This window comes from Falco naumanni, chromosome 5, assembly GCF_017639655.2.
Source record: "Falco naumanni isolate bFalNau1 chromosome 5, bFalNau1.pat, whole genome shotgun sequence".
Taxonomy (NCBI): Eukaryota; Metazoa; Chordata; class Aves; order Falconiformes; family Falconidae; genus Falco; species Falco naumanni.
The window spans coordinates 46,832,188-46,857,424 of record NC_054058.1 but is presented as its reverse complement, the minus strand read 5'-3'; the positions used below and the strand labels follow the sequence as shown (position 1 = coordinate 46,857,424).

General features: G+C 39.4%; 1 protein-coding gene across 7 annotated transcripts in view; it reads left to right on the top strand.

Annotated features, from left to right (window-relative positions):
* ANKS1B (ankyrin repeat and sterile alpha motif domain containing 1B) overlaps nucleotides 1-25,237 on the top strand; it is a 441,782-nt gene that overhangs the window by 257,494 nt on the left and 159,051 nt on the right. For all 7 annotated transcript variants that reach the window (XM_040595970.1, XM_040595966.1, XM_040595969.1 and 4 more), the window contains exon 16: nucleotides 12,739-12,837. In XM_040595970.1, coding sequence (XP_040451904.1) covers nucleotides 12,739-12,837 — 99 coding nt within the window. The remainder of the gene's footprint in view (nucleotides 1-12,738; nucleotides 12,838-25,237) is intronic.

Below are 25,237 nucleotides of genomic sequence, written 5' to 3'. Positions count from 1 at the left end.
CAATGTGTTTGTTTATTTTTACATTACAGAATTATAAATGTTATTGTTCAACGGCCAGATACTTTAAAATTGTGGGCAAACTGTTTTGATGCCTGTGGTAATTAGTATTTTATATGAGATCCAGTCAATAGCTACACGGGACTTTTTTTAGGTTTGGGGTCACGGTATTATTGGTGACATAGCTAGACCATGCTACATGAAATGCGATTGTTTAATGCTATAAATATATCGCCATGGGTTGACAAAGATATATTAAGAAATGTAGTGATTGAGTGATTGTATCAGTGGCTACCCAGTTGTTTTCGAAAATGGAACCTTTAATTTTTAGACAAATTTAGCATAAATAGAATGTCTTTCCCTCATTTTTTGGACTTACTGTCCAGTTATACCTCATTCAAGTGTTTTAGAGATCAATCAGTAAAGGACAGAGATTGAAATACCCTTTCATGCATAGAAGGTATGCTATTCATAGGGACCTTGACAGGCTTGAAAAGTGGGTCCAGTGAACCTCATGCAGTTCAACAAAGCCCAGTGCAAGGTTCTGCACATGGACTGGGGCAATCCACAATATCAGTACAGACTGGAGGAGGAATTAGGAGCAGCCCTGCAGAGAAGGACTTGACTTAGGGATACTGATAGATGAAAAATTGGGTAAGAGCCAGCAATGCACACTTGCAGCTTAGAAAGCCAATCCTGTCCTGGGCTGCATCAAAAGAAGTGTAGTCAGCAGGTCAAGGGGGGCAATTCTCCCACTCTGCTCCACTCTAGTGAGACCCCACCTGCACACAGCTTTGGAGTCGCCAGCACAAGGAAGACCTGGAGCTGTTGGGAGTGGGTCCAGAGGAGGGCCATGAAAATGATCAGAGGGCTGGAGCATCCCTCCTATAAAGACAGGCTGAGAGAGTTGGGGTTGTTCAAGCTGGAGAAGAGAAGGCTGCAAGGACACCTTATTGCAACCTTCAAATATATAAAAAGGGGGCTTATAGGAAAGATGGAGGGAGACTTTTTACCAAGGCCTGTAGTCACAGGATAAGGGGCAATGGTTTTAAACTGAAAGAGGGTAGATTCAAACTGGATATAAAGGAGAATGCTTTTTAAAATCTGTGTGGTGGGACACTGGAAAAGGTTGCCTACAGAAGTTGTGGATGCCTCATCACTGGAAGTGTTCAAGATCAGGTTGGCTAGAGTTCAAGATCAGGTTGGCAACATGAAAGATGTCCCTGCCTATGGCAGGGGGGCTTGACTAGATGATCTTTGAAGATCCCTTCTGACCCAAACCATCTGTGAATCTGATTCTATAGAATCATAGAATCACAGAATCATTTAGGTTGTAAAAGACCTTTAAGGTCATTGAGTCCAACCATAAACTTAAGGCTGCCAAGTTTACCCCTAAACCATGTCTCTCAGTGCCACATCTACACATCTTTTAAATACCTCCAGGGATGGTGACTCAACCACTTCCCCACGCAGCCTGTTCCAGTGCTTGATAACCTTTTCAGTGAAGAAATTTTTTCCTAATATCCCATCTAAACCTCCCCTGGTGTAACTTGAGGCCATTTTCTCTCATCTTAGCACTTGCTACTTGGGAAAAGAGACTGACACCCACCTGGCTACAACCTCCTTTCAGGTAGTTGTCAAGAGTGATAATGTCTCCCCCCAGCCTCCTTTCCTCCAGACTAAACAACCCCAGTTCCTTCAACCACTCCTGAAAGGATTTGTTCTCTGGATCCTTCACCAGCTTCATTGCCTTCTTTGGACACGCTCCAGCACCTTCAGTGTCTTTCTTGTATTTAGGGGCCCAAAACAGAACACAGTAGTCGAGGTGCAGCCTCCCCAGTGCCGAGTACGGGGGGATGATTCTAAGTATCCTTTCTTCCACATAGTCTGTGAACTTCAGCCTGTCATCATAATACAGTTTTGAAGGTATTATAAAGCTCTTACTTTATTTCTTGTGGAATATATCATCCCAAAGTTTATTTCTAAGGCTAGTCCAATGCTTCTGCCATCTCTGCAACGCATAAAAAGAAATAAATTTTGCAGTTCAGAGATGATTTGCTACAATCTAGAAAAGGATGGTAAATCAGTTTCCTCAGTTGCTAAAGAGCAGCTGAGTCTTACGTATCTGTTGAAATCTATGGTGGATTTGTATTTAGCAAAATCAGGTCTTCTGCCTGCTATATATCCAGCACTTAGTCTCTAGTGTAGCTAAATGCCCATATGCTTAACTTTAAATTAGGCCAAAGATGAGAGTGAAAAAAATTATATAAGACAAATTATTTATGTATTTTGCTTTTCTGGGCAGTTTTGGCCACTAGCAGAGTCACTGAACCGATGAGTTAGAGAGACCTTTGATCCCACCTAGTATGGTCATCCTGATGATTCTTGAGAACTACAGCCTTGGTTCAGATTCTCTAGCATGTTTCTGAGGAGTGTCTGCCTGCTGCTGAGCATAGGCTTCATGGTGCAAACTAGTCATTCTTGAAGTTGCTACATATGAAGCAAAATGCATCCTGATATGATGCCGTAGTCCCTGCATGACACACAAGATGACCAGATGAATGATAATTAGTCCTTTATGAAAATAGGAAAACACATCTCCCAAATCATTACCAGAGAACAATAGCACATGTAGTGACATAAAGCGCATGGGATCACATCACAGCGATCTGCTGGTTGCCATGGTGACGGGAGTGGGCCTGCAAAGCCAGCCACCCGGCTGCTGAATTGGAAGGGATAAGAAAAACACAGCCCACTTCCCATGCAAAATGAATTACAAGAACAAGCAAAGGAAGAAAAGAAAATTGTCAACCCTTAATCAAATGTTCTCTTATTTTTAGAAAGGGTTTGAAGAAAATGGATTCCATCTCTGCTTACCTTTTGGGCTTCAGAGACCTGGCTAGTAGTAACTCTGTACATACTATAGAAATAAATCACAACGGTTTGTATAAGAAAAATCACATGTAACAGAAATCTCATCTATGTGCAGTGGGAGACGACAATACCTTATTCGATCCTATTCGTTGGGCCTGCCTTAGCAACCAAAATCTGTACAAATACATTAAAATAGGTCTCAATGTAACAACTGTATTTAGCAGGCAAGCCTGACTGCATATTTTCCCCACACACTTTCAATTTTGACCTAGAGAAAGTTAGTATATTCCAGTTCCATATTAGCTTACAAGCTCTCTTACCTTTTACTCTTTCTTCAGCACTACAGATCCAAAGCAGCATGGTGGAACATGAAATGCATTTAAACATAGCAAATCAGTGAGACCTAGAAAACACCCTTCATTTGTCCACTATTTCTCATTTGGGGAGCTGCTTCATATTTTATTATAATTAGTAATATTAAAGAAAGCAGCAAGTTCCATTGACCTACCAGCCTCCATTTACTAGCAGCTAGGTGCTGAAAATGCTGTGGGCACCTTAAAGTTAGGTAGTGCCTTCATGTAGCAGCACACAGAGTGGACTCCAAACAGCCAGATAAGGCCTCAAGACCATATTAAAAATGCAGTTAGGTGCAGCAGTGGTGAGCATCACCACGCTTGGCTCTACGGTTCCTGCCTCTGGGAGTGGGATCCCCACGGCTGAACTAGGCACACAAGACCCTGCTTAACCTAATAGGAAGAGAAAGGCAATTCAGAAAGGGGTTTACAATGCTAAGCAGACAAAGCCTGTAAGGTGCTCCAAACCAGGCATTATATCTGAAAGTTTTGTCCTCCCTTTGAAGCCTTGCATTAGACACCATTTGGAGGATGGATTTCCCATGCTGCTCCCTGGATCTTGACATCCCAGTCATCACATTAGGATGAAAACAGCTGGCTCACTGTTTTCTTTCAAGTTATGGTATGCACATGAGTCTGTAGCTCAGAAGTTAGGATACTTGGTTGAAATAAATAGAAAGTCCTGAATTTTTTAGCTTTTTCCCCTGCTTTTTATATTTGGCAGCCACTGCATGTAAACCAGAAACATTTCTAGCAACAGCACAAGACTGATTTACCACAGCCAGCTGTCACTGGTCTAAAGGATAATATTCCTTTCTGGCTTACTGTCTAAACTTCACAGCAATTTAGTTTCAGCAGGACAAGTGAATGATTCCTCATTATTCCCAGAGTGCCCTTTCATATCAGTTGTTGCATAGCTTGCCGTCTTTTAAGGAAATTCAAGTTTGAGAAAGATAATGCGAATCGGATCTCCTGTCTTCTGCATGAATCCTCTAATAGCTGGACTGTGCTATGGGAAAGAAAGATAAAGCCATTCTTCCTCATTCCGTCACATTTTTAAGAAAAAAACATCTGCCAGTTTGTGCTGTGCCTCTGTGTTTCTGCCTTGGGCATGCTCTGAGACTTCCTACCAGATCAAGCTCTGATGGCATCTAAGAGGATGAGCCTGCTTTCTAGACTCACTCAAAGGTCTGGCATGGTTCCTAAGCTTCTCTGTCTGCTCAGAACAGACAGCTCGAACACTGGGCAGCCCAAAGGTAAAGCTGCTGGTGTGAGCCATGCTCAGCTACAGGCAGGAGATGAACAAGCACTTCCAAGACCTCAGCTGTAATTTTGGGGCATAAGTGTGTGAAGGCTTAAGCATTTTCTTGAGCATGTGTTTTCCTTGCTGGTATTTCACAGACTCTTTCTGTGAATAAACTATTTTTAAGACATGGATCCTGCTCAGAATTTTGCAGTCAAAGTCTTTGACTCTGTGTTTTGTACTCCCCAGGCTGGTTTGGATGGCTGGCATTTTAAACAACGTGACTAGGGTTGATAAAAATGTGAGCTAAGAGATACTTCTCTGTGACACTCTGGGAGGTGAATAGTTTTTACATTTATTTCAAAACCATTGGTGTTAGCTCCAAGGTTATATAGAATTCCATGTTAGATGCAGAGCAGGTATTCAGCATTTTTGTTATGTCTGAAAATATCATGTTTGCCCATTTCTGCACTCCTCAAATTTACACACTTAATGCAGAAAGGAATATTTTGCTGAGAATTTAGAAGTCTGTTAATTAGCTCACAGTAATATTGATTTTAAAGTGGGTCCCTGGAGAAATTTAGCATCTAAGCTAACTAACATTTATCTCAAGTAATCTGAATAATGGTACAATATAGACTGTCTGGAATTTTCATTACTTGAAGTGAAATTATCTTCACAATATACATTTAAGAGATTAAGATGTAATTTAGGTAAGAATTAATAATTATTTTATTGAATTGTTATGACTAAATGAGCAGACAGAGTTGGGTCAACAGTGTTAGTAATTAAGCAGGCCAAATGCGACATCAGAGGTAATTTTTTCAATTGCCACCTTATCTGTGCAGCTAATTTGCATGTGACAATTGTGTTGGTTGTAATGAATCAGTGCTACAAGGAAGATGGGATAAAAATAGCAGGAATTCTTCCTACAAGGATCCTTTTCCCAGCTATCAGTATTATTTAATTGTCACCATGTTTTAATTAACTATTACTGTTGTGTGAAAGGTCTCTGACTACATGCTTATTTGAATATCGATATTTGAAAAGCTTTTGATGGCACTGGTTACTTCAGGTTCACTTCTGAAACAGTTGAATGTGAACCAGAGAGAGATCTTTAAAACTTCAGTAGAGTGGGACTCTAGTCAGTTTAAAATTCACCTTCTATCTTTATGCATAGTTTGCAAATGAGGGCTCTGAATTGGATGTCTAGGAGTGAAGTGGCCTTTTTTTAGTTAACATTTCAATAATAGTTTATTATTACCTCCTGACTAACTGACAGTAACCTGGAAAACTTTCTTCCAGTTTTCTCTTTGTTTTTGAGGGGGTTTTAATTGCTAAAAAAGTCATAAATATAAAGGCTGACAATAGAGCAAGGTGTGGATTGAGAATGAGTGTGAGTATCACTAGTTTAAAAGCAAATTAATTTTGGAAAAACATATCAAATTATTATTTTGTAGCATGCTTGGTCCTTTCTTCCTAACATTTTATAATCAATTGTTTTCCCCCAAGGCAAGGTTTCATGCTTCTGCAGAGGATTTTTGTAACATAGTCTTATCAGGTTTGTAGGTGAAATAACAATTTCTGCAGTATCTCCAGGAATCTGATAAATCTTGCTGACCTGAAAGTACAACTTAGGCATTTCACTCAATAATCATTCTTACAGATCTTGTTTTCATGTTAACAGTGGCAATACTAGTGAGAGGCAACCTTTCCACTCATACCGAAGCTTGCTGAATTCTGGTCGTTTGCCAGTTCTTGTTTGGAAATGAAACATGTGACACATTGCCTGAAATTTTTGCACTAACAAGAGGCAGTATTCATTACTGAAAGCTACATTTCTTCTGTCATTTCTTCCAAGTCTCTAAGAACTAAGGTCTTTTTCTTTGTGGAAAAGCTATGTTGCAGTGAAAATTTATAAACCTTCTGGCATATGATTTAGACGATGAAAAAGAAAAGTCCTGGTTATGCAATGTGTCCTTAACCACATTGTGAGATGTCTGTACTTTGTTCCCAGCCAGCCAGTTTAGATGTCAACTATTCCAAGGGAATCCAATTTGGAAGGATATTAGGATTAGGTGGGTGAGCTGCAAAGTAATTCAGACTGAGGAGGGGGCTGTTTTAAGGGAGCTGTTGAGGATGTGCTTATAACAGTCCTTGTTCCCATTGGTACCAGGTGCTTGATCTCTTCCTTCCCAGTGGAAGGTGGTAAGAAAGAACAGAGTTCTGCAGTGCTGTTGGTCTATTTTCTATCTCTGACTTCAGTCTCCAAGCACGTATAATGGAAGAACATTCCCATCTGCTCCTACCCTGCTCCCTCCTCTCTTATATCTGAGAGAGCAGAGAATAATGGTGCTCTCGGATACTGCAGCTAAGTGTACCATCTTCCATATTCCCTTTTTTCCCTTCTATGCCAGGTCATATTTCCAGCAGTCCTGTAAGCCCAAGTGTGAGGCCTGTTGCCACAACTGCATTCAGATCCCCCCAGCTGTGCTCCTACAGCGTCAAGTCCCATTCAGCCAGGGTGAGATTCAGTGCAGTTCACATTGGTAGAGATACTGGCAAGGCACTTTTGAACACCCACCAGACCTTGTCTGTGATATGCATACACCATGTTCCTACCCATTGCTATGTGTTAGGTGCCACTTGTACCAGGTCTTTAGGATCACTACTGATCTCATTATGTTGATGATGTGGCAGATTACTACATGGGTGGCTGGGAGAGGGCAAAGGAGAGCATAAAGTGCTCCATGCAACAGGAGCAATGCTGCCCCATCAACACTATACTCACCTCAGAAGTCATCTTTCCCTTACCCACACCAACCCTGTTCTTGGGCAAAGCAATTTCCGGTACACCAGAAGCACAAAAAAATGAAGTTGTTGCCACCTCGCATAGCACTTGGCATCTCCAGCTGAACTTGGTCTCAATAATGGCTGCACAGCAAATTAATTCAACTTAACCTGGTGAGCAGCAGCTCAGGCACCAGATGTACTGCTTTTCCTCTGCTAGCTGACTTAGCTGAGCATAGAAAAAGCTGGTTCAGTTGGCATTGCCAGCCTTTAGCCAGAACTCTCCCCAATCTTTTGTTTCTTACTTATTCTTATTTCTTCTATTTCTTCAATCTTTTCTTTGTAAGGGAGAAAAAAACCTTGAATGCAAAATTAATTTGTACTGTGTCTTTTTTCAGTCAGTTTTTACTCCATTTACATAAAGTGATGCATATGCATTTGCCTCCCTGTTGAGGGTTTTTTCCCAGAACTTTGCAATGAAAGTGTATGAAATCACTCTCTAACCTTTATCCTTTATTCGGTTTTCAATCTGTCAACCAAGATGAAGAATAATAATAAGACCAAAAAGCATATGCAGGTGGTTTGTTGCCCACAGTCCATCTCTTCCAACCTCAGTGGTTGAGTTTTCAGATAAGTCTAGTGATATACCTGCCAGCTGGTTTAAAGCTTCTCTGCTATTTTACTTAAGTGAGAGAATCAGGCATTGGAATTTTTCACCACAGGTTTCCAGCACAGAAAATATATGAAGGAAGATTACAAACATAGATACAAAAAGGGGGCAATGAGAAACATACAGTCGTGCCTGCTATCCTGTATGTTCTTCTAATCACTAAAGTTTATCTTCAGGGTTAAATCTTCAAACCACATTTGTTCCTGCAGAATGTAGGATGGGCATTGGTCTTTTTTTTTTTTTTTTTTTAAGAATTTTAAAAATTGTTCTCATTTGATAGTAGATGAATTTGTTTGTAAGTTTATGAATCTTTTGCTTTGATTGGATTTTAGAGGTTCTTTGAGCTGTTTAATGTGTTAAAATTAGACTATTTTTATTAGATTTTTTTTTTGCTCTAGATCTGACATATCCCAGATTAAATTGTTTTCTAAAGATTCCATATACATCTATCTGTACTCACATACATTTGGAATCTAGTATTAGTCTAATCCAGCAATTTTGGGAAATAATGTATTAACTTTAGGGCCACTGTATTTAACTTTATTGTTGACTGTATTTAACTTTAGGGCAACAAAGCTGGTGAAGGGTCTGGAGCACAAGTCTTATGAGGAAGAGCTGAGGGAACTGGGGTTGTTTGATTTGGAGAGGAGGAGACTCAGGGGGGACCTTATTGCTCCGTGCAACTACCTGAAAGGAGGCTGTAGGCAGGTGGGGGTAGGTCTCTTCTCCTAGATAACAAGCGACAGGACAAGAGGAAACCAGGGGAGGTTTATGTTGGATATGAAGAAAAATTTCTTCACTGAAAGTGTGGTCAGGCATTGGAACAGGCTGCGCAGGAAGGCGGTGGAATCACCATTCCTGGAGATATTTAAAAACCACACAATTGTGCTGCTTCGAGACATGGTTTAGTGGTGGACTTGGAAGTCCTGGGTTAATGGTTGGATTTGATCTCAAAGGTCTTTTCCAGCCTAAATGATTCTGTTATTCTCTGATTCTATAACTTCAGGTGGAGAGTGCCAGAGGTGATTTTGTGTGGAACAACCCAAAAAAATGCCAATGAAGTATTTCTTTCATAGAGTACCATTATGTACTTTGTTCTGAACCTATTTATAGGAACTATCTCAGATTTTGGCAACATTTCTGGTTTTTTAAAATTGTGTTGTTTTTCATATGCCTCCAGTCTCCCACATGCAGAGTCATTTTTCCTTCCTTCTTGAGCCCAACTGTTCTGTGAAACTACTGCCTCCTTACTCAGGAGATTGGCTTCCTGTATGTGCTTACAAGGAAAAAAGATGATATTCCTGAGAGCAGTGCAGAACCACAAAACCCACGGTGGGTGGGAGTGGGGGGGTAGGGGGGAGTGGGTCAGCTACCCTTTTTCCTAACTGGAGCTTCAGAAGCAGGTTCTTTCTAATTCATAAGTAATACTTACGAACTAACAAGACAGGAATTTCAACATTGTAATCTGAATCTGTCCTAGTATAAGCAATTTTTATATATTCTTACTGCTTTAATTTCAAGAAGTTTTCCTTCCAAAGGAAAGAATATTGCATATAGCCTGAAGTTTTCCTATAGACTTAAGAAACTACAATGTCACAAAGCTTCTTATGATTTTATTACATAATAAAAGCATAATAACCCCAGTAGAGATTGCTGGCCCATATTTCCCGTTATAAGAACCTGTTTTGTATGTAAACGAATCAAAGATAAATCTTTAACTCAAATTCTCTAGGCATCTACTAGAATAATTTCTTTTTGGTGAGTTTTCAGCTAATGTAGCTCAGCTATTTTTAAAGCTGAAATAATGTGAAAAGACAACCTTGCATTCATATTAATTTTAATTACATTTACTATGTCATCTCTGTAAAGTTAATTGAGGTTAAATTTGGCCCAGCTTATAATAAAAGTGTGCATAGCAGCTAAAAGCAGGGAGAGAATTTCTCCTCGTCTCTGTTCTGCCACAGAGGGAAGGTAGGTTTTCCTCACTCGCAATGTAGGAGCCTGTGGAAGGAGACTAGAGTAGCACAAGAAGAGTAATCAGGTAAATAAAGAATCAAGGACTAGGATTAAGGGGAGAATGGAAGCCGACACCAAGGAGGTAGGAATATGGGGGGACTGTTTCTTTCTTTTCACAGATATGACTGCAAAACGGAAGCAGCTTTCTACTACTATCAGTTTACTCCTCTATGTTAAGCAATAGTGGATTATAGTGAGTATCTAAAGTTTCCTGGTTTGCTCGTGTGGAAACATGAAGAGCTGGTTCAGCTCCATGGCAGGAGACAATGAAGTCTGATTTACAGGAGAGATAAGTGTCTGCTGCTGACTCTGACGGGAACACACAGCAAAAGCTCCAAAACCTGAACACATTGAAAGACCAGGTTGTTGACTACTTAGGCTGGGAACAATGACGCAACATCAATTCCGGACTTCCCAGAGTTTTAAATATTTGATTTTGTAACCTTGGCATACTTTTAAAAATATGTAATATCAACTGCAAAGAAAAAAAAAAAGTAGTAATATATAAGGAAAAAACATCAGTAAAGAATTAATAAAATAACACTTTCTCTACTATGCAGCAACTATGGGCAAATAGACGGGATTATTCCTGTGCTAAGTGTTAGTTGGATTGGGTTTTAAACATTGCAATATTTGAAACTGGATGTCAAGGTTACTGACACCAGTAAACAGTGTGAGGTTGCTCAGTGACAAGTACACCATGACTGTGCGTAAACATCATGCAGCGATGAAAGGTGAAATCTGAAAAACAGTAAAATGAGGTGAAAGCAATAGCTGTAAAGACAATAATTGCATTTATTAAAATTAATAAAAATGTATAGCCTTTGTTTTGGACTGGATCCTAAATTGGCTCAGTTTCCTTAAATCCATTTATGCTAGCTATTTCCAGCAGCTGAAGAATCCAGCCCAAAATGGAAGAATTTTTTCCCCAGTTCTTCCCATAAGTTTACAGCCTCCCTTAGGTCATTTAAAGGAGAAAGGAAGAAAGGGGAAGTTATATTTTGTATGTATTTACCAGGGGGATGAAGGAGGTATTAACCCCACCTCATCTCTATCACAGTTTGCACAGCCTGTGCTGCGCGCACTCTTACACCATGTGATCTACTTAAACCGGCATGATTGCACAGCTTCTCCCTTTAGAGCAGGTCTCTGTCTGCCCCTGTTCTGAATGCTGCAAACAAATTCTTTCAGGATATGATTTGCAGACTTGTAGCCTTAAATTATACCACTTACCATGAAATATAATTTTAAATGTAATAGCTTTGCAAAGTTTGACTTAAAAAGATATCCCCTAGATTTTGCAGGATGCTGTACAGAGTAGCTCTTGACAGTCCTCAAGAGTACATCTGTAAACTAATCGGTCCATCTGAAGTAAGTGAAGATTTAGCAGCTGAACAGGGTGAGGTATTGCATATTCCAGCGTGCTTTTGAAAGCAAGCCATGTTGCTGTGGGACGGGAGATTTGATATTCAGAAAGAATTCGTTATTAAGCCCTGATTCAGCAAAGTATTTAAGCATGTTCTGTTATGTGCCTATTAGCTTTTCATTTTGCTGCTGCTTAAGAGCTTCACTGAGTCAGAAGCAGCAAGCCAAATGGAAAAGTGGAGTGAAGTTTTTGTGGTTTCGCTCACATAAAGCCTATTCCAGGAAGATGTTAAATCAGTACAAATAATAACAATTCTTGCTTCTAGCAAACTGATGTCATGAGACTCCAACAGAGGTAAGGGTTCAAGAAAGGTCTTCTGTTTTTTTGCAGATTTTGTTTGCAATTGTAGTAGTTAGAAGCTTTTTAACAGTATTTGTTTTTTTTTAAGAAGTGAGGTTTTCTCTGAAATGAGGTATTCTAAAAAATGGAATACAGGTTTGCCAGCCTACTTTGAACTATCTTGATTTGATCCCTGGCTGAAATTCCCTTTTTTGAGCTACTGTTGTGCTTCATGTGATTCCAAATAATCACTGCCTGATAATCAAGTACCTCAACCTTCAAATGCTGAACTTACTATCTAGGTAGTGTCGAACTGCTTGAATTTAGGAGTCATATTACGCTGTTTGTGTAGCTATAGGTCCTCTCCTACTGCTAACAACTCCTAAGAATAGAGGCTTAAATTGTGGGGGCTCATTTTATAGAACTTTTTGGGCCACTATTTTATGTATTGTTTGAACAAGTGGTCTTTTTCAGCTGTTTGCTTGTTAGGAATTATTTGACCTGCCCACAAGCAGGGATGTAAGAGCAGTGACTTTACCTGTTAGGATTACACTGGTACAGGTAAATTTAGGGGCATGGGGACTGTATGGGGTTTGTTGATAGCGTTCCCTTTCTTCACCTTTTATAACAAGGAACTAAATAATTTTATCCTCAATGACTCTTCTCATCTTATTCGGTGTTAACTATTTTCCAGTCTGGAGAAAAACAAACATCATGTGTAGCTTGGTGAGGTAGGAGCAGAATTGAGGAGCTTCTGAACATTTCTATAGTCTTGTCCTTCATTTCAGTCAAATGAACAAAGGTTCACATCTGGTATTTAGCTTGCATGAGAACTCAAATTTCTCCACTGGCAGTGCTGCCCGCAGTATGGTAATTGTCCCTGACTTCAAGCATCTTCCACCATATTTTGTCATCATGAGAATGAATGCAATCATCAGTAGTTTATGATTCTTATCAGATACTATAAGTTAAGAAAAGTGTTTTCTTTTAAATGCAGCAGAAGGACTTGTTTCAGGCTATTGAAGGCATCTGTTATCTTTTCATTTTTATTTCACTTCTTTTTTTATTTCACTTCTTTTTTCATTTTTAGGGAAGCAACGTAATGGAAGACCAGGATCTCCTGGAAATAGGAATCCTTAACTCTGGACACAGACAGAGAATACTCCAAGCAATCCAGCTTCTCCCAAAGGTATAGTTTCTGTCATTATCCAAGCATGGGAACTAACAGTTATGGCTTTCATGTTATTTAAAACACTTTTTTGAATGGAGGTAAACATCTCTCTACTGTTTTTGTAGACATGTTTTTTGCATATGCAAATGTGGTATAAAGTAATGTCATTGCATTGGACTCACTTTATATAGATGTAATAGACAAAGTGAAGGAGAATAAAATACATAATTTGAAGTGATGGCTGTTTAGAATTTATTTTAATTATTTTTGGCTTTTCAGTCTGTTTTTAGACTGTCATTGCATATGTGTGAATGGGGTTGTCAATGAATCCCAGATGTTTGTCTTTACATAGCAGTTGGCCGGGAAACACTTTGCCCCTTATGTGAGTACTCTTAAAAGCCTTGAATGAAATGTTTTCCTAATACCTTCATTTCATGTAAGATGCAGAGGCTTCTTGCAGGTTTTGTGTTTGATTTGCTACTGTGTACATGAATGTTGCTTCTCAGCTGTGGACAGAGTACATTGCAGTCATTTTTCCGATCATTTTTGGTGCTAGACAATTTAAACTATAAATCAGTGATAGAAAGGGATTCTTCTTATATTTTCCACACCAGAATATATCAGTGGAGGCTTCTACTAGCATTCCAAACAAGAAAGATAGTGGGCCTAGCATGAAAACTTACTGTTTGATTTTGGAAAACTGTTTAAAGAGTGAATGAGGAGAAACAGACACCAGTAAGGCTTAGAGGGCTGCCACATGTAATGCAGATACTTAATGCAAGATATTAGGGCAGAATAAAACCTAGTGAAAAGTACGTGGAATGTTCTGGAAGCAGCATGTGTAGAATGGTTGAGGTAAATAGAGATTAGTCTGCTTGCAGTTTGTTAATACTGGAGAATGAGCATGAAGCTGACATTGCTGCAAGAGGCTTTTTGACGCATTAAGGCTTACTGGATGGATCGCTTGTAAAAGACAGCAAGGGATTTTTGTATGGGAAAAACATGAAGTTGTGAACAATTTCCCTGACAGGATGTGTTGGTCAATCCATATATACTACAATATGAGTCTTTGCTCTGAAACACCAAAGATAATTAAAGACAATAATATTCCACATACCTTATTAGACAAGTGAGATAAATGGTAGAAGTCATAGGTATATAAAAGTAGCATTTGATGAATTACAAGAGATATTTAAGGTTTAACTATAAAGTTATTAATTTTTCAGCAATGCTGTTATTCAAACAGAATTTTTTAATCTTAATCCCTGCTCTTAGCCAATGATATATTTTCTCTATTTTTCATACTTCTTAGAGATTAGCTTTCTTGTATTCTTGTTTAAATTTTTCAAAATTAATAAATAGATTGTTAATATATCATAGTTTTAGCACTATCTGCACTCTAACTGATGTTTATGAAAACATTGTTAATAACACCTGCTTTTGCGAAGTATACTAATGCTGAGACCAGATTCTGACATAAAATTCCAACTGAGGTCTTTTTTAAATGTGCTTAATGTGAGAAAAGAGGACAGAATCAAGATTTAGAGATACTCCTGAAACCAACTGAGGACAAGATGGTTATGCAGTTACTTGGAAGAATCACTATCTTTGGAACCAAAGATAATTAACAAAGAATGGCTTGACGCATGGGCTGAATTTTAGCAGCTTCCCCACTGAGCTAGAGAAAACGGTCCTTAAGGACCACATATTTAACATGTCTTTGATGCAACAATGTTACACCAAAACACAAGCAGTCAAAGCTGAAGCTGTGTGTCACATTTCTTCGCTTAAATGACTCAGCAAGGCAAGAGAGCTTACACAGTAAAATACATAATTTCCTATTCAAAACTGAGTTCTTTTGAAGGCACAGCTGTCAGAATAGTTATGGGGCCCAAAAACTGGGATCATGGTAAGTTTTATCTGATGTAACCAACACTTGCTGTATTCACAACAGCTTGCTGAAGATCTAAAAAAATTTTCACATCCTGCATGGAACCATGAAACATTTCTGGATATCTGTGGATAAGTTCAGCTCTGTCGTCATGCATTCAAAATAGTGAATACCATCTAAATATTTTAAGATCTCAAACCATAATTGGATTCTCATTAATTTGAATTTCATATAGATAAAAATTCTTTTAGTTTGTTTTGAACATCTACCTGTTTTCTGTTCCTCATGTCATTTAAAACTTGATGACTCCTTGTGTTTTAGTACTTAATAACATTGCTGATGATGTTATTTTTTAGTTTTACTATTTATGTTTCGTGTCTGTGATACTTTTTAACTCAGATTTTGAGGTGGAAATAAAGTGCATTAAAAAACAACTATGGAACAACACTTCCTCAGAGCCATATACTCAGACAGTATTGAATAAGTTGAGGGTAAAAATGAAGTAACAAATCTATTGTCAAGGTTTTTAAATACTCTTTTTTTAAAAGCTTTTTTTGTTATTCTCATCAATATTCATCTCTGCAGCTGAAAATGCAACAGGCATTTAGTGGCTGAAAAGAAAGACTTTTTTTCACTGGTAATTGCTGGCTTCCTAAAGAGTGATGAATTTCTGTATTTCAAACATGCATAGCCTATTTAAGAACGACTTTCTAGAGCTTGAAGGAGTCTTAAATAGGAAAGAACCCCACATATCTGTCCAAATATAGATGAATTAATCATTGTAGTTTCTATGAACTGTTTAGCCAGTGTAGATAGGTATGTTTACCCAGATTTCTCAAAATATTTTTCATTGCTAATTCTGTATTTGAGAAGGTAAACCTGTATGTTTGTAAAAGTTCATCAAAATCAAAATCTTTCAGTTAGATTTCTGCTTTTCAAAATACCCTTTATTCTTGTTGGATTAGAGCTAGTAGCCCAAATGCTCATCTTGCACTAATGCAATTTAAGTTATTCAAGTTTCACATTAATATTAACTACAGCATTTTATGGCTTATTATTATTAGATAAGGTTAAGACACTCCAGTAGAAATATCATTTGTAAAGTTAATTCTTGAAATGGAAATACTTTATACATGACATCACCCTTAGAGCATATTTCGTAGCAGAGATTGATACTGCATTTAAGATTTTATTGTGTGAAAAGAAGTAAATCAATAAATGTTTAGAGAAGGATTTTATGTGTTTTATTAAAAGGAAGTTCAGACACATTGAGAGGTAGAGATAATGTCTAAAAACTTACTGAATTTGCAAGTACGAGGACTTGAGAAAAAAAATTGATACTGAGGAAAAGAATGTGTGCAGGGTATGCTTCATTGTCTAAGAAAACAGTAGCAGTCACAACCTTAACTTTAGTCACACTTAAGTGACATAGGAAACCTAAGGAGCATTGTCAGTTTATTTTGGCATCCAAAACCTATGTGCAAGTGATTTCTCAATGGGTTCCTCAAAAACTAAAATGGTTTTAAAAATGAAAATCATCCTAGCTTATCTGAGAACTTAGATAAGAAAAAAGATCTGGTTTGTGTGGGATGCTCAGTGTATGGCTCCTTCTCCCAGCACATAATGGGAACACATTCTCTCATTTGACAGATGGAAGAAGGATGTTAGCTGAAAGCAGGTTTCTCCTGGTTTCACAGCTATTCTTAAAGTGTGCAGCTTGTTCCTCCCTGCAGTGCTTCCTTCTTGTAGCAGTGGTGTGCAGGCAGCCAGCCTCACCAGCCAACAAGTAAGATATGAGCAGGCTATAAGCCTGTGCTCTCTGTGAGTAGTGTTATATGAGCAGTAAAGCTGTGCTTCCAAAAGTGTGGGATCTATTACTCATATGTAACACTTTTGTGCAAGCACAGTAAGTCTGGCATTTAGGAAAACAGAACTAGCGGGCATGTGCACATTAACTGTGCTGTGTATGTAACAGAAAGACCACATCATATGTTTGCTAGTGATATATTGCTATTGGCTTAGACATCCCAGAGCTTAGCAAGCTGATTTGAATCCTGGTGTTCAATTCTGTCATTTAGCACAGGTAAAAGGTAGATCATTCTAACTTGCATTACTAAAGACAGTGTCAAAACTAAAAGATGCTGCAAAGTGGTACCATAATGTTTATGAGTCTGGTTGTGACTCCTTGGTTCTGTTCTGCTGGCAGTGAAGATGAAAAACAGCATCGATAGGAAGTGCTTTCTACCCTGCTTCCTGATACCTCTGGGAATTATTTTCCTGGTTTGGAAGGAGGCTGCTCACTTGCTCATTACACTGCTGATAAGACCTTTGACCATGAGGACAGAAAAAGGTGTTAGAATCTGGCATAACACATGAATTTTTCAACTCTGAAACACAAATGTGTATTCTACATTATGTAAGTAAGGCAGCAAAATAGGAATGGATCAGTAAGACACAACAGTTAGATACATCCATGCTATACTTTGGGGTGTTTACTTCAGACTAGCTTTAAACTAGCCCTATAGACCAAATGTCCCCTCCATGCATGTGCTTCAAAAATGTCTTATGAAAGCAGTCTCACTAACATATTCCTTCTTAACTGACCCTACCAGTGAGCCTGTCTAGATATGATGTCCTGTCATTTATCTGTATCATGTAGATAACAAGTAGCATGTCACTGGTCCTGCCACCATTGCCCATACAGTAAGTCTTACTTCTTTTCCTGCTTCTTTTATACTTTCTTATTTGGATTGGCTCCACAATCCCTATTGGCTGCTCTAAGAATAGTCAGCAGGCAAGGAAATATGCTATATGAGAGGAAGCACTATCCTCTTTCTATGGCAACTAGACTAAGAGGACAACCTGAATGAGCTGTCTTAGACTTTCTGCACATCCTTTTGTCTGAGAAAGAAGACATGGACAATTGCTTTCTGGGAGTCTTTGCTGGTGTGGCTGTTCTGCCCCAGGTCTTCACCCTTCATATATTCATAGGTTCCATAAGGGCCACTGATAGGATCCACATTCCCATCTGCAACCTGTCCAGAGGCAGCTATAAACTACAAAGACTACCACTCAGTTGTCCCACCTCTTTACTCATTGAGGCATGTCTATGAACATATTTTCAGGTCACCAGAAGGACTTCTGATACACATATGGTCCATAATTCCAGTGCTGGATTCAGAGGAACAGTAGCATCTTCGCTATGGGCAGCAATAGCATTAGCAGCATCTGGGTACCACCTGCATCATAGGAAGTGCTATGCACCCACTGCATCACCAGTCATGAGACCATACATGACTCGAGCAAGCACCCAGTTTAACTGTAACTCTGTCACATGCTGTGTGAAAGGAAACTGGGGCTTTTGCCATCTGCCTCCAAGATAGCAGGCTGCATGGCAGACTGGACACAAGTATTTCCAATGTTTTCCCGAAGTACAGGTCTGGGCTGTGCAGAGCACAGCTCCTGTGAGGACACAGTGAAGTCTTTTTAACTTTTTAACAGACTGAAATAGCAAAGAGCAGTTTCTTCGACACCTGTAAGCACGGCCTTCTGTTCTCTTTGAATCTTCTCAGAGCATCAAGGATGGCACTTATCTCCAGGCTGTTGCACATTCACAGATGAAGGGAAGACCAATGAGGATTGACTGGAGTAGGACAAGGAAAATATGACTAACTCTGAATGTCTTTTGCAGTGTTTCAAATGTAATGGGAAGATTACAAGGAAATTGATCTCTGTTTCCTTGTGTCATTGAATTTCTAGGCCCACTCCTACCTCCACACAAAGGGAGTGAACATGTCTTTATGGCCTCTGAGGCTTACTGGCTTCACCTATTCACTCCTCAATGGCACTGGGTTGATAGATGTGTTTATTCTGCCTGCTGTTGTGTGGCTGTTAATTTCTGTCCCCAGTGCTATCTGGAAACTACGCAGGCCGTTTCACTATAAAAACAATTCCAGTTGGAGTTGCTAGAAGACAGTTGGTGAGATGGGAGGAATGAAAGGCTAACAAGGCCTGTGTAAGTGACTGCCGAGACTTGGGGAGGGAGGAGGAGTAAGACCTAAACACAGCTGAAGAGTCAGGACCGACTAGGTCAGAGGAACTTTTCTATGTTCCCTCTCACCAAGAAACCCTCCTCTGTGTCCTCCTCCCCCTCCTCCAGAGAGATAAGAGCTTTTGTTCCATCCTCTCCCACTCTTCATCTTCATGATTCATCTCTCTCTGCCTTTGGTTGACACAAACCATTCAGGGAATGACTCTCCCCTTTCAGTCTTACAATGGGCTATTAGTACCTTGTATTCAAGACATTGTGCCCCAGAGGGTCCCCAGCTGGACCTCTTCAGTCTCAGAAACTATCTCTGCCTGCACAGCATGCTGTGGTCAAGTTCTTTATAGCTGTCCACATGCAGATGTTCAAAGGTCTCCAGAGAGGCACCAAGGTGGCCTCTGGAGATGCCATGAGCAGCCCATGGTTTATAATCCCTGCTACCCAGCCCCAGAAAACAGGTTTGCTAGGGGAGACATCCAGCATTAAACAAAACCTAAATATTGTAGTGACTAATAACACAAACATTTTCCTGAGGGCTGGTACAGCCCACCATGGACTAGCAATGACAGAAACTGGCTGGTGTGGCCTATCAAAACAGGCAGGAGCAGCACTTGCAGTTGTGGGAAGAACAGAAGAGGTTCCAGCAGTCACCACAGTCTCTTGCAACTTGAATATCTAGAAAGGGTCTGCAAGAATGAGATGCATGAATGCCTAGCCACAGAAGCAGCATTTCTTCTCAGGATTAGCCCTGCCTCCTTCTTCATCTGTTTCTGGTTGCTTCTGCAGCTAACCTACCAGTCACTGCACTGAAGCATATTTAGACACCTCTGGACTCCTCCCAGCAGTCATCCTGATACTGACACCAGATTATCTTGCTATCAGGAAGCTTTCAACTTTCTTACAGCACAGGTTGATGAGCAGCATCATTTCCTTGGGGCTCTAGTTAACACCCTATGGGATTTGCTGTGAAGCTGAAGAGACTGATGGGGTTTTTGACCAGCACAAAAGGTAACATTAGTAAAAGATGGATGATAATAAAATCATTGTAGAAGCAAAAAGAAATTCAGCAAACAGTGTTTTGAACAAGACAACAGAAAGTGAGGCAATTAAACCAGAAAAAGTATCAAGGAAGGAAAGGATGCAAGTCATGAAGAGTTAAGGGCAGATGTCAGCAAATACAAAGGTATATCTCCACATTTTGGTGTGTGTTCTCTCCCACTGAAAGACTCGGCGGTAAGGTTGTCAACCGCTTGATTCAGATCTTTGTGTCCCTGTTAGGGGTTGAAATGTGTTTGGTGCATGACTGGTGCACCAAATCTTATGGTCTATGTTGCAAAATAGAGACAATCATCAAGTTACTTTTAAATCTGTGGCACCAAACCGTAGTACAGTTGGGCCAAAAAGATCACCACTAGTTCAACCCCTGAGTGGGATAAACAGCTAAAGGTGCAGTTGATAGCATCTCATCTAAAGTAAACCAGGCAGAGCTACTCAGGATCCAGCACGGGATGAAAGTTTAACTTTGGAGATGTCAGTCTGTGGTAATATCCAGTTTTTGAAAGCATGCCTGTCAATCTGTAACTCTATGCACTGAAGTACCAACAAATATCCACAGGACTGCTTTTAGGAATTATACTCATAGAAACTCATGAGATCAAAGGCCATAGCTTCCACCTAGTCCACAAATTCCAGATTTAGTTCTTTTTAAGATTACAATACATGCAACAGAACTGTCCTGAATTGCATAGACCATCCTCAGTAACACTGAATGAGACCTGTTCTTCCCTGGTCCCAGACATTTTGTCTGTTGAAGAACTAGGATGTCTTTGCAGTCTTCTGGATTTAGATCTGTTTAAATTTTTACAGAAAATAAATGTGTGTGTGCATCTATTTGCCTTTAAATTCAGAAGACGGATTCCAACTGCAAAAAACATAGAAAGAGTACCTATTGCAATGCTTGCAATCTTAGGTAGGAAACTCTGAACCCAGTTAGTGGTATTCTGGATTCACCATCAGGGCAGGATTCTGAATCAAGCAACACTGTGAAGTGAACATGCCTGTACTGTCTTTTTATAGACTTTCTATATACTTCCACAAGAAGACGGAAGGCTTTTGATTAGCAGAAAGAAAAGTCAAACATTAATAGAACACAAGCTTCAATAGTTAACTTATTAAATGCGTGACAAGGTAGACAGATTAGAAAACCTAAAGCTTTATATACAGCTCTTCCTCACCCATTGTGTCTTGCAGGCAGGTCCCTGCTTTCACTCAGTGCCTTTCTCAACAGGAGCAAATGCAAAGTCTTCTCAGCTCCTTAGGGAGTTGTGCCCATCCCCTGTGAGAGCTGCCTCTCTTCTGCTGACTGCAAGCTCGATTTCTGCACAGGTGCTGCAGGCACCAGCTCTGTGTGGTGCCCCTGTGCCAGCCAGGCCCTCTGGTCTTCAGAAGTGTCACTCTTCTAAACCCTTTATTTCACTGCTGCAGAGGAGGAATGGAGGCCCTCTTCCAACAACGTGGGTCCAACTGATCACATTTGTAAAGTACATAATATATAACAGACAACTCACAAAGACAGGGAAAAAGAACTGATAACTTCCCCATTACAATCCAGAATTATTTAGATTGGTAGTTGATAGTTCCATACAAGTTTCCAAAAGTGCTGCTTAAATCTCTTCGATAAGACAGCAATTTAAAAGCAAGCAAGGTCTTTTACAACCAAAATGATTCTATGGTTCTATTATATGCTTGCTAAGAAGATCTTTCTTGCAAAGCAACACAAGTGTACATTCACTGTAATCATAGCCATCACTTAAAAAGCTGTGAAAGTCAAGTCATGTCTTTTTCCTTATACAGCAGATAAAAAGTTTGATTCTAACACACACAGTGTTAAGATCCACCAGATAGCAATATTACCTGTAGAGAAAATAGCATTAGTTCCCCATCTGTCTGAGAGTATCAGGGAAAACCAGTAATAGTTTGTGTTACTGAATTCACCTTGATGCTTCTTGTGCATATGTAATTACTTTGGAGCTCCGTTCATGTTTATTTGACTATCTTTCAGAGACAAAAACTCAGGTACCTTTTATCCTAATGTGAAATACTGTATAATTGTAGCAGTGATGCACCTGTAAAAAGTCTATGTACACAGTCTCTTGTAAAGGATTTCTCAGCCTGTTAGGATGCTACTTGACTCTACTATTTTATTATGAGAAACAGTTCTTTCTAGCTTCTGCTTTCTATTCGTTCCAAAGGAACTGATACTAGTGATAGATCATTAGGACCCTGGAGAGAAATCTCCTATGGTTTGTGTCTTCTTCCATGCCTCGTTTATATGACATTTCCTTAAGCATTTCTCTTTCTCTAAGTCCTATGGGCTCTATTCCTAGCCTTTTCCATAGTCAGCATGCTAAAATTGTCTGCAGTGAAACAGCTAACATTGATACTGTTCTTTAACGGTAACAGCCGAATGAACTAGTAGCAGTGTCTGCGGAAGAACAATACTGCCCCTGTTTAGGAGCAGTTACTATTTGAAATCTGTAATGACTTGAAGCTTAGAGATTTTATACTGCTCTGCATCAAATAGTATGCATGTAGCTGCTTAGACGTTTGACACCACTGGTGCGTGTGTGGTAGCTGGTGCAAAATGATTGAAATATTGTACATGGAAGTGAAGTCAGTAGGTAGGGAAAAAATCAATCAGCAAATAACATCAGCAAGAAAGGCTACAGGGTGCTAATGATCTGTGAGAGAAGTCTAAGATCATGGAGCAGTATAAAAATTTTAAAAAAAAAAAATAGTTCAAGAGCCATGACCTATTAATCCAGACTGGGATAAGATGCAGCTAAACTGGATCTCTAGCAGCACATCCAGACAGCTACTTCAAAGTGGTCTGGGTTTTTTTTTATTTTAAAACTACATAACATTTTATATGAAAAGCAGATACTATTAATGATACTATCACATCTAGATAACCAATCTGTCTGTCAATAAATATTTGAAAGGAAAACATTCAGCCAGCTATGAATGACAGTTAGTAAACCAGTTGATGTTATTAACAGACAGGACAAAATTTTCCATACAGGAGGATGGATTCTGAAAGTTTATTAATTTTCATATATTAGACACATTTTAGAAAATCTGTTTTAGATAGAGAGTGGTTCTTGGTTCATGACAAAAAAAATACTGGTTTTGTGCTGAAACTGCTTGCAGATACTGTAGTTCCAGGATTAATTTTCTGTGATGGGAGCAGCAGGTGGGGGCTGTCCCTCCAGGGCAGGTGGGCTGGGAGCTGAGGGGAGGCAAGTGGGGCAGGTAGGGAGCACCAGCACAGGGTGGGTGGCCAGGGATGGTGGCAGTGTTCGTGAACAGCCACAAATCCAGGGCAAATCCACAGGGACAAGGATGGGACAAGGTCAGTTCAGGAGGGTGAGCCGGTAGGTGAGGATCAGCAAGGTGCATGTCCAGGCACAGACGTACCTACAGCATAGCTTGAGCAAGTGTCAGGGACCTGGATCTGAGTTTACATGCAGCTCCGGTGGAAGGTGGGGTGGCCTTAACCAGGCTTTTCACTGCTCTTTCTTACAGTCTGGTCCATAGTCTGGTCCAAGGCTATGCAGCTTCACGATCCCCATTGTGGCCTTGAACACAGGCAGCCAGATCTCTGGGACAGGGAAAGGGAAAATGCTTGTAGAGCCTGCTGCTGCCCAGCAACAGGCCTGTGCATTTCATGTAGGCTGTTGAGTGACCTGATGACAATTTTATCTACTGGCACCAAATCCAAAGAGTGAAATTTTCACGTTTCATCTCTTCTGAGCCTCTTGCTTACTGGATTGTTCACCTGTGCTTGCTTGCCTGCCACCCTTTGCAACACACAGTAGTAGAGTGACATCTATTTTAACAACCCTTTTGACAGAGATCTCCAGTGGGAATTGAGAATTCAGAAACTTCCCATGCTGTGTTTGCTTTTCACAAAGGCTGTTGGGTTACCAGAATTACAGACCAGACTGCACAAGTTTTCTCAATCAGCAGGGTAAAAAACAAACAAACATGTTAAAATCAGGTTTTATTAAACAGAAAGATCAAATAGTAATAAACAAAAGAAATTATTTGCATAATGTGCCCCTTCTGGATATGCTGAAAATTGTTTTGAAGGTGCTTCACTTTTCTATGTTAGGGAAAGGAAACAAAAAATACCTTCTATCTTTCATAAATCATGAGTTCCCTGTGGGATCTGTACACCTTCTTCATGTCTCCTCTGTATTACATTTTTTTGTTCTTCAGTTTATTGGATCCTTTCTTTTCAAATGCCTGTTGTTTAAACATACCTGATTTCAAATCAGTTCCTGAAATAAGCTTCCCAGGAGTCAGTGCTCCGAGGGTCCTACAATGTTTTTGCAGTCTGCTGGACAGACTAGTGTCAGTCTAAAATTTGAAGTAAGTCTGAAGGACAATGAAAGAAGAATTTGCCATGCTTTTCATATCTTAAGAATTTCATTCTAAATTAGGATGAAACTAAATTTCAAAATGTCAAGTTCAACAACAAATTGAACTCTCACTTTCTCGTGACTCCTTTGTTACAGAAGTGACCTGAAAGGTGATGATTCCCATTGTTAATTATGTGATTTATCTTGTCTCTCTTTTATGATTTAAGGTAATGATTTCACTATATCATCTAAATATTTCCATTAAGATTTTATATCCAACATCTGCAGCAAAAGACCAAAGAGTAAACTATCATATCCACAATGCAGTGTGCCTGCATCTCTCCTCTCCAATACTGCAGGAAACCAAGATCAAGATCATGACATGCTGGCTTTCTGCATTTGAACAGACAGATCAACGAACACTACTGCAGTTTTCAAATGCAGACTATATTTTTTTTCCTCTGCTTTGAATTCAAATTGTATTTCAAATAAACTCTGATAAATAAATCGGTTCAGGCAAGATACTAAGATCAGAATTCTCTCCTTTTTAAATTACTTTGTCAGTCACTTCAAACAAGCTCAAATCATGACATTTCTGCCACACTTCCTTTGTTTCTCAAAAAGCAGGAATGTGCATAAGCCGGCTTTCACCGTGAACAGTGTCTCCCTTGCACCATCAGGAGATGCAATGCAAAACACAAGGTTTCTAAACCTCTAAAGCTTAACAGTTTACCAGTTCAGTGTATTATCAACTTAGCAATAGTTACACTTCTTCAGAAAGATGATATGCTTATAATACTATTGCAAATTGAGGCTATAATTTTTTCTACTTCTACTACTATTGCAAATTAAAATTCATAAAAACAGTAGCGCATAACAGGCTGCACAGGCAGAGGCTTTAAACATTTTTATCTTTAATGGCTAGCTTGAAAATCTTCACTTGTGTCTCTCTCTGCACTGAGAGGCAAATGTGAAAGACAAACTGCAGCTCTTTACTTCTTAACAAAATTCAGAAAAATAAGATGCCAGTGGTATTTCTTAGTTTTTTATTTTTGTTAT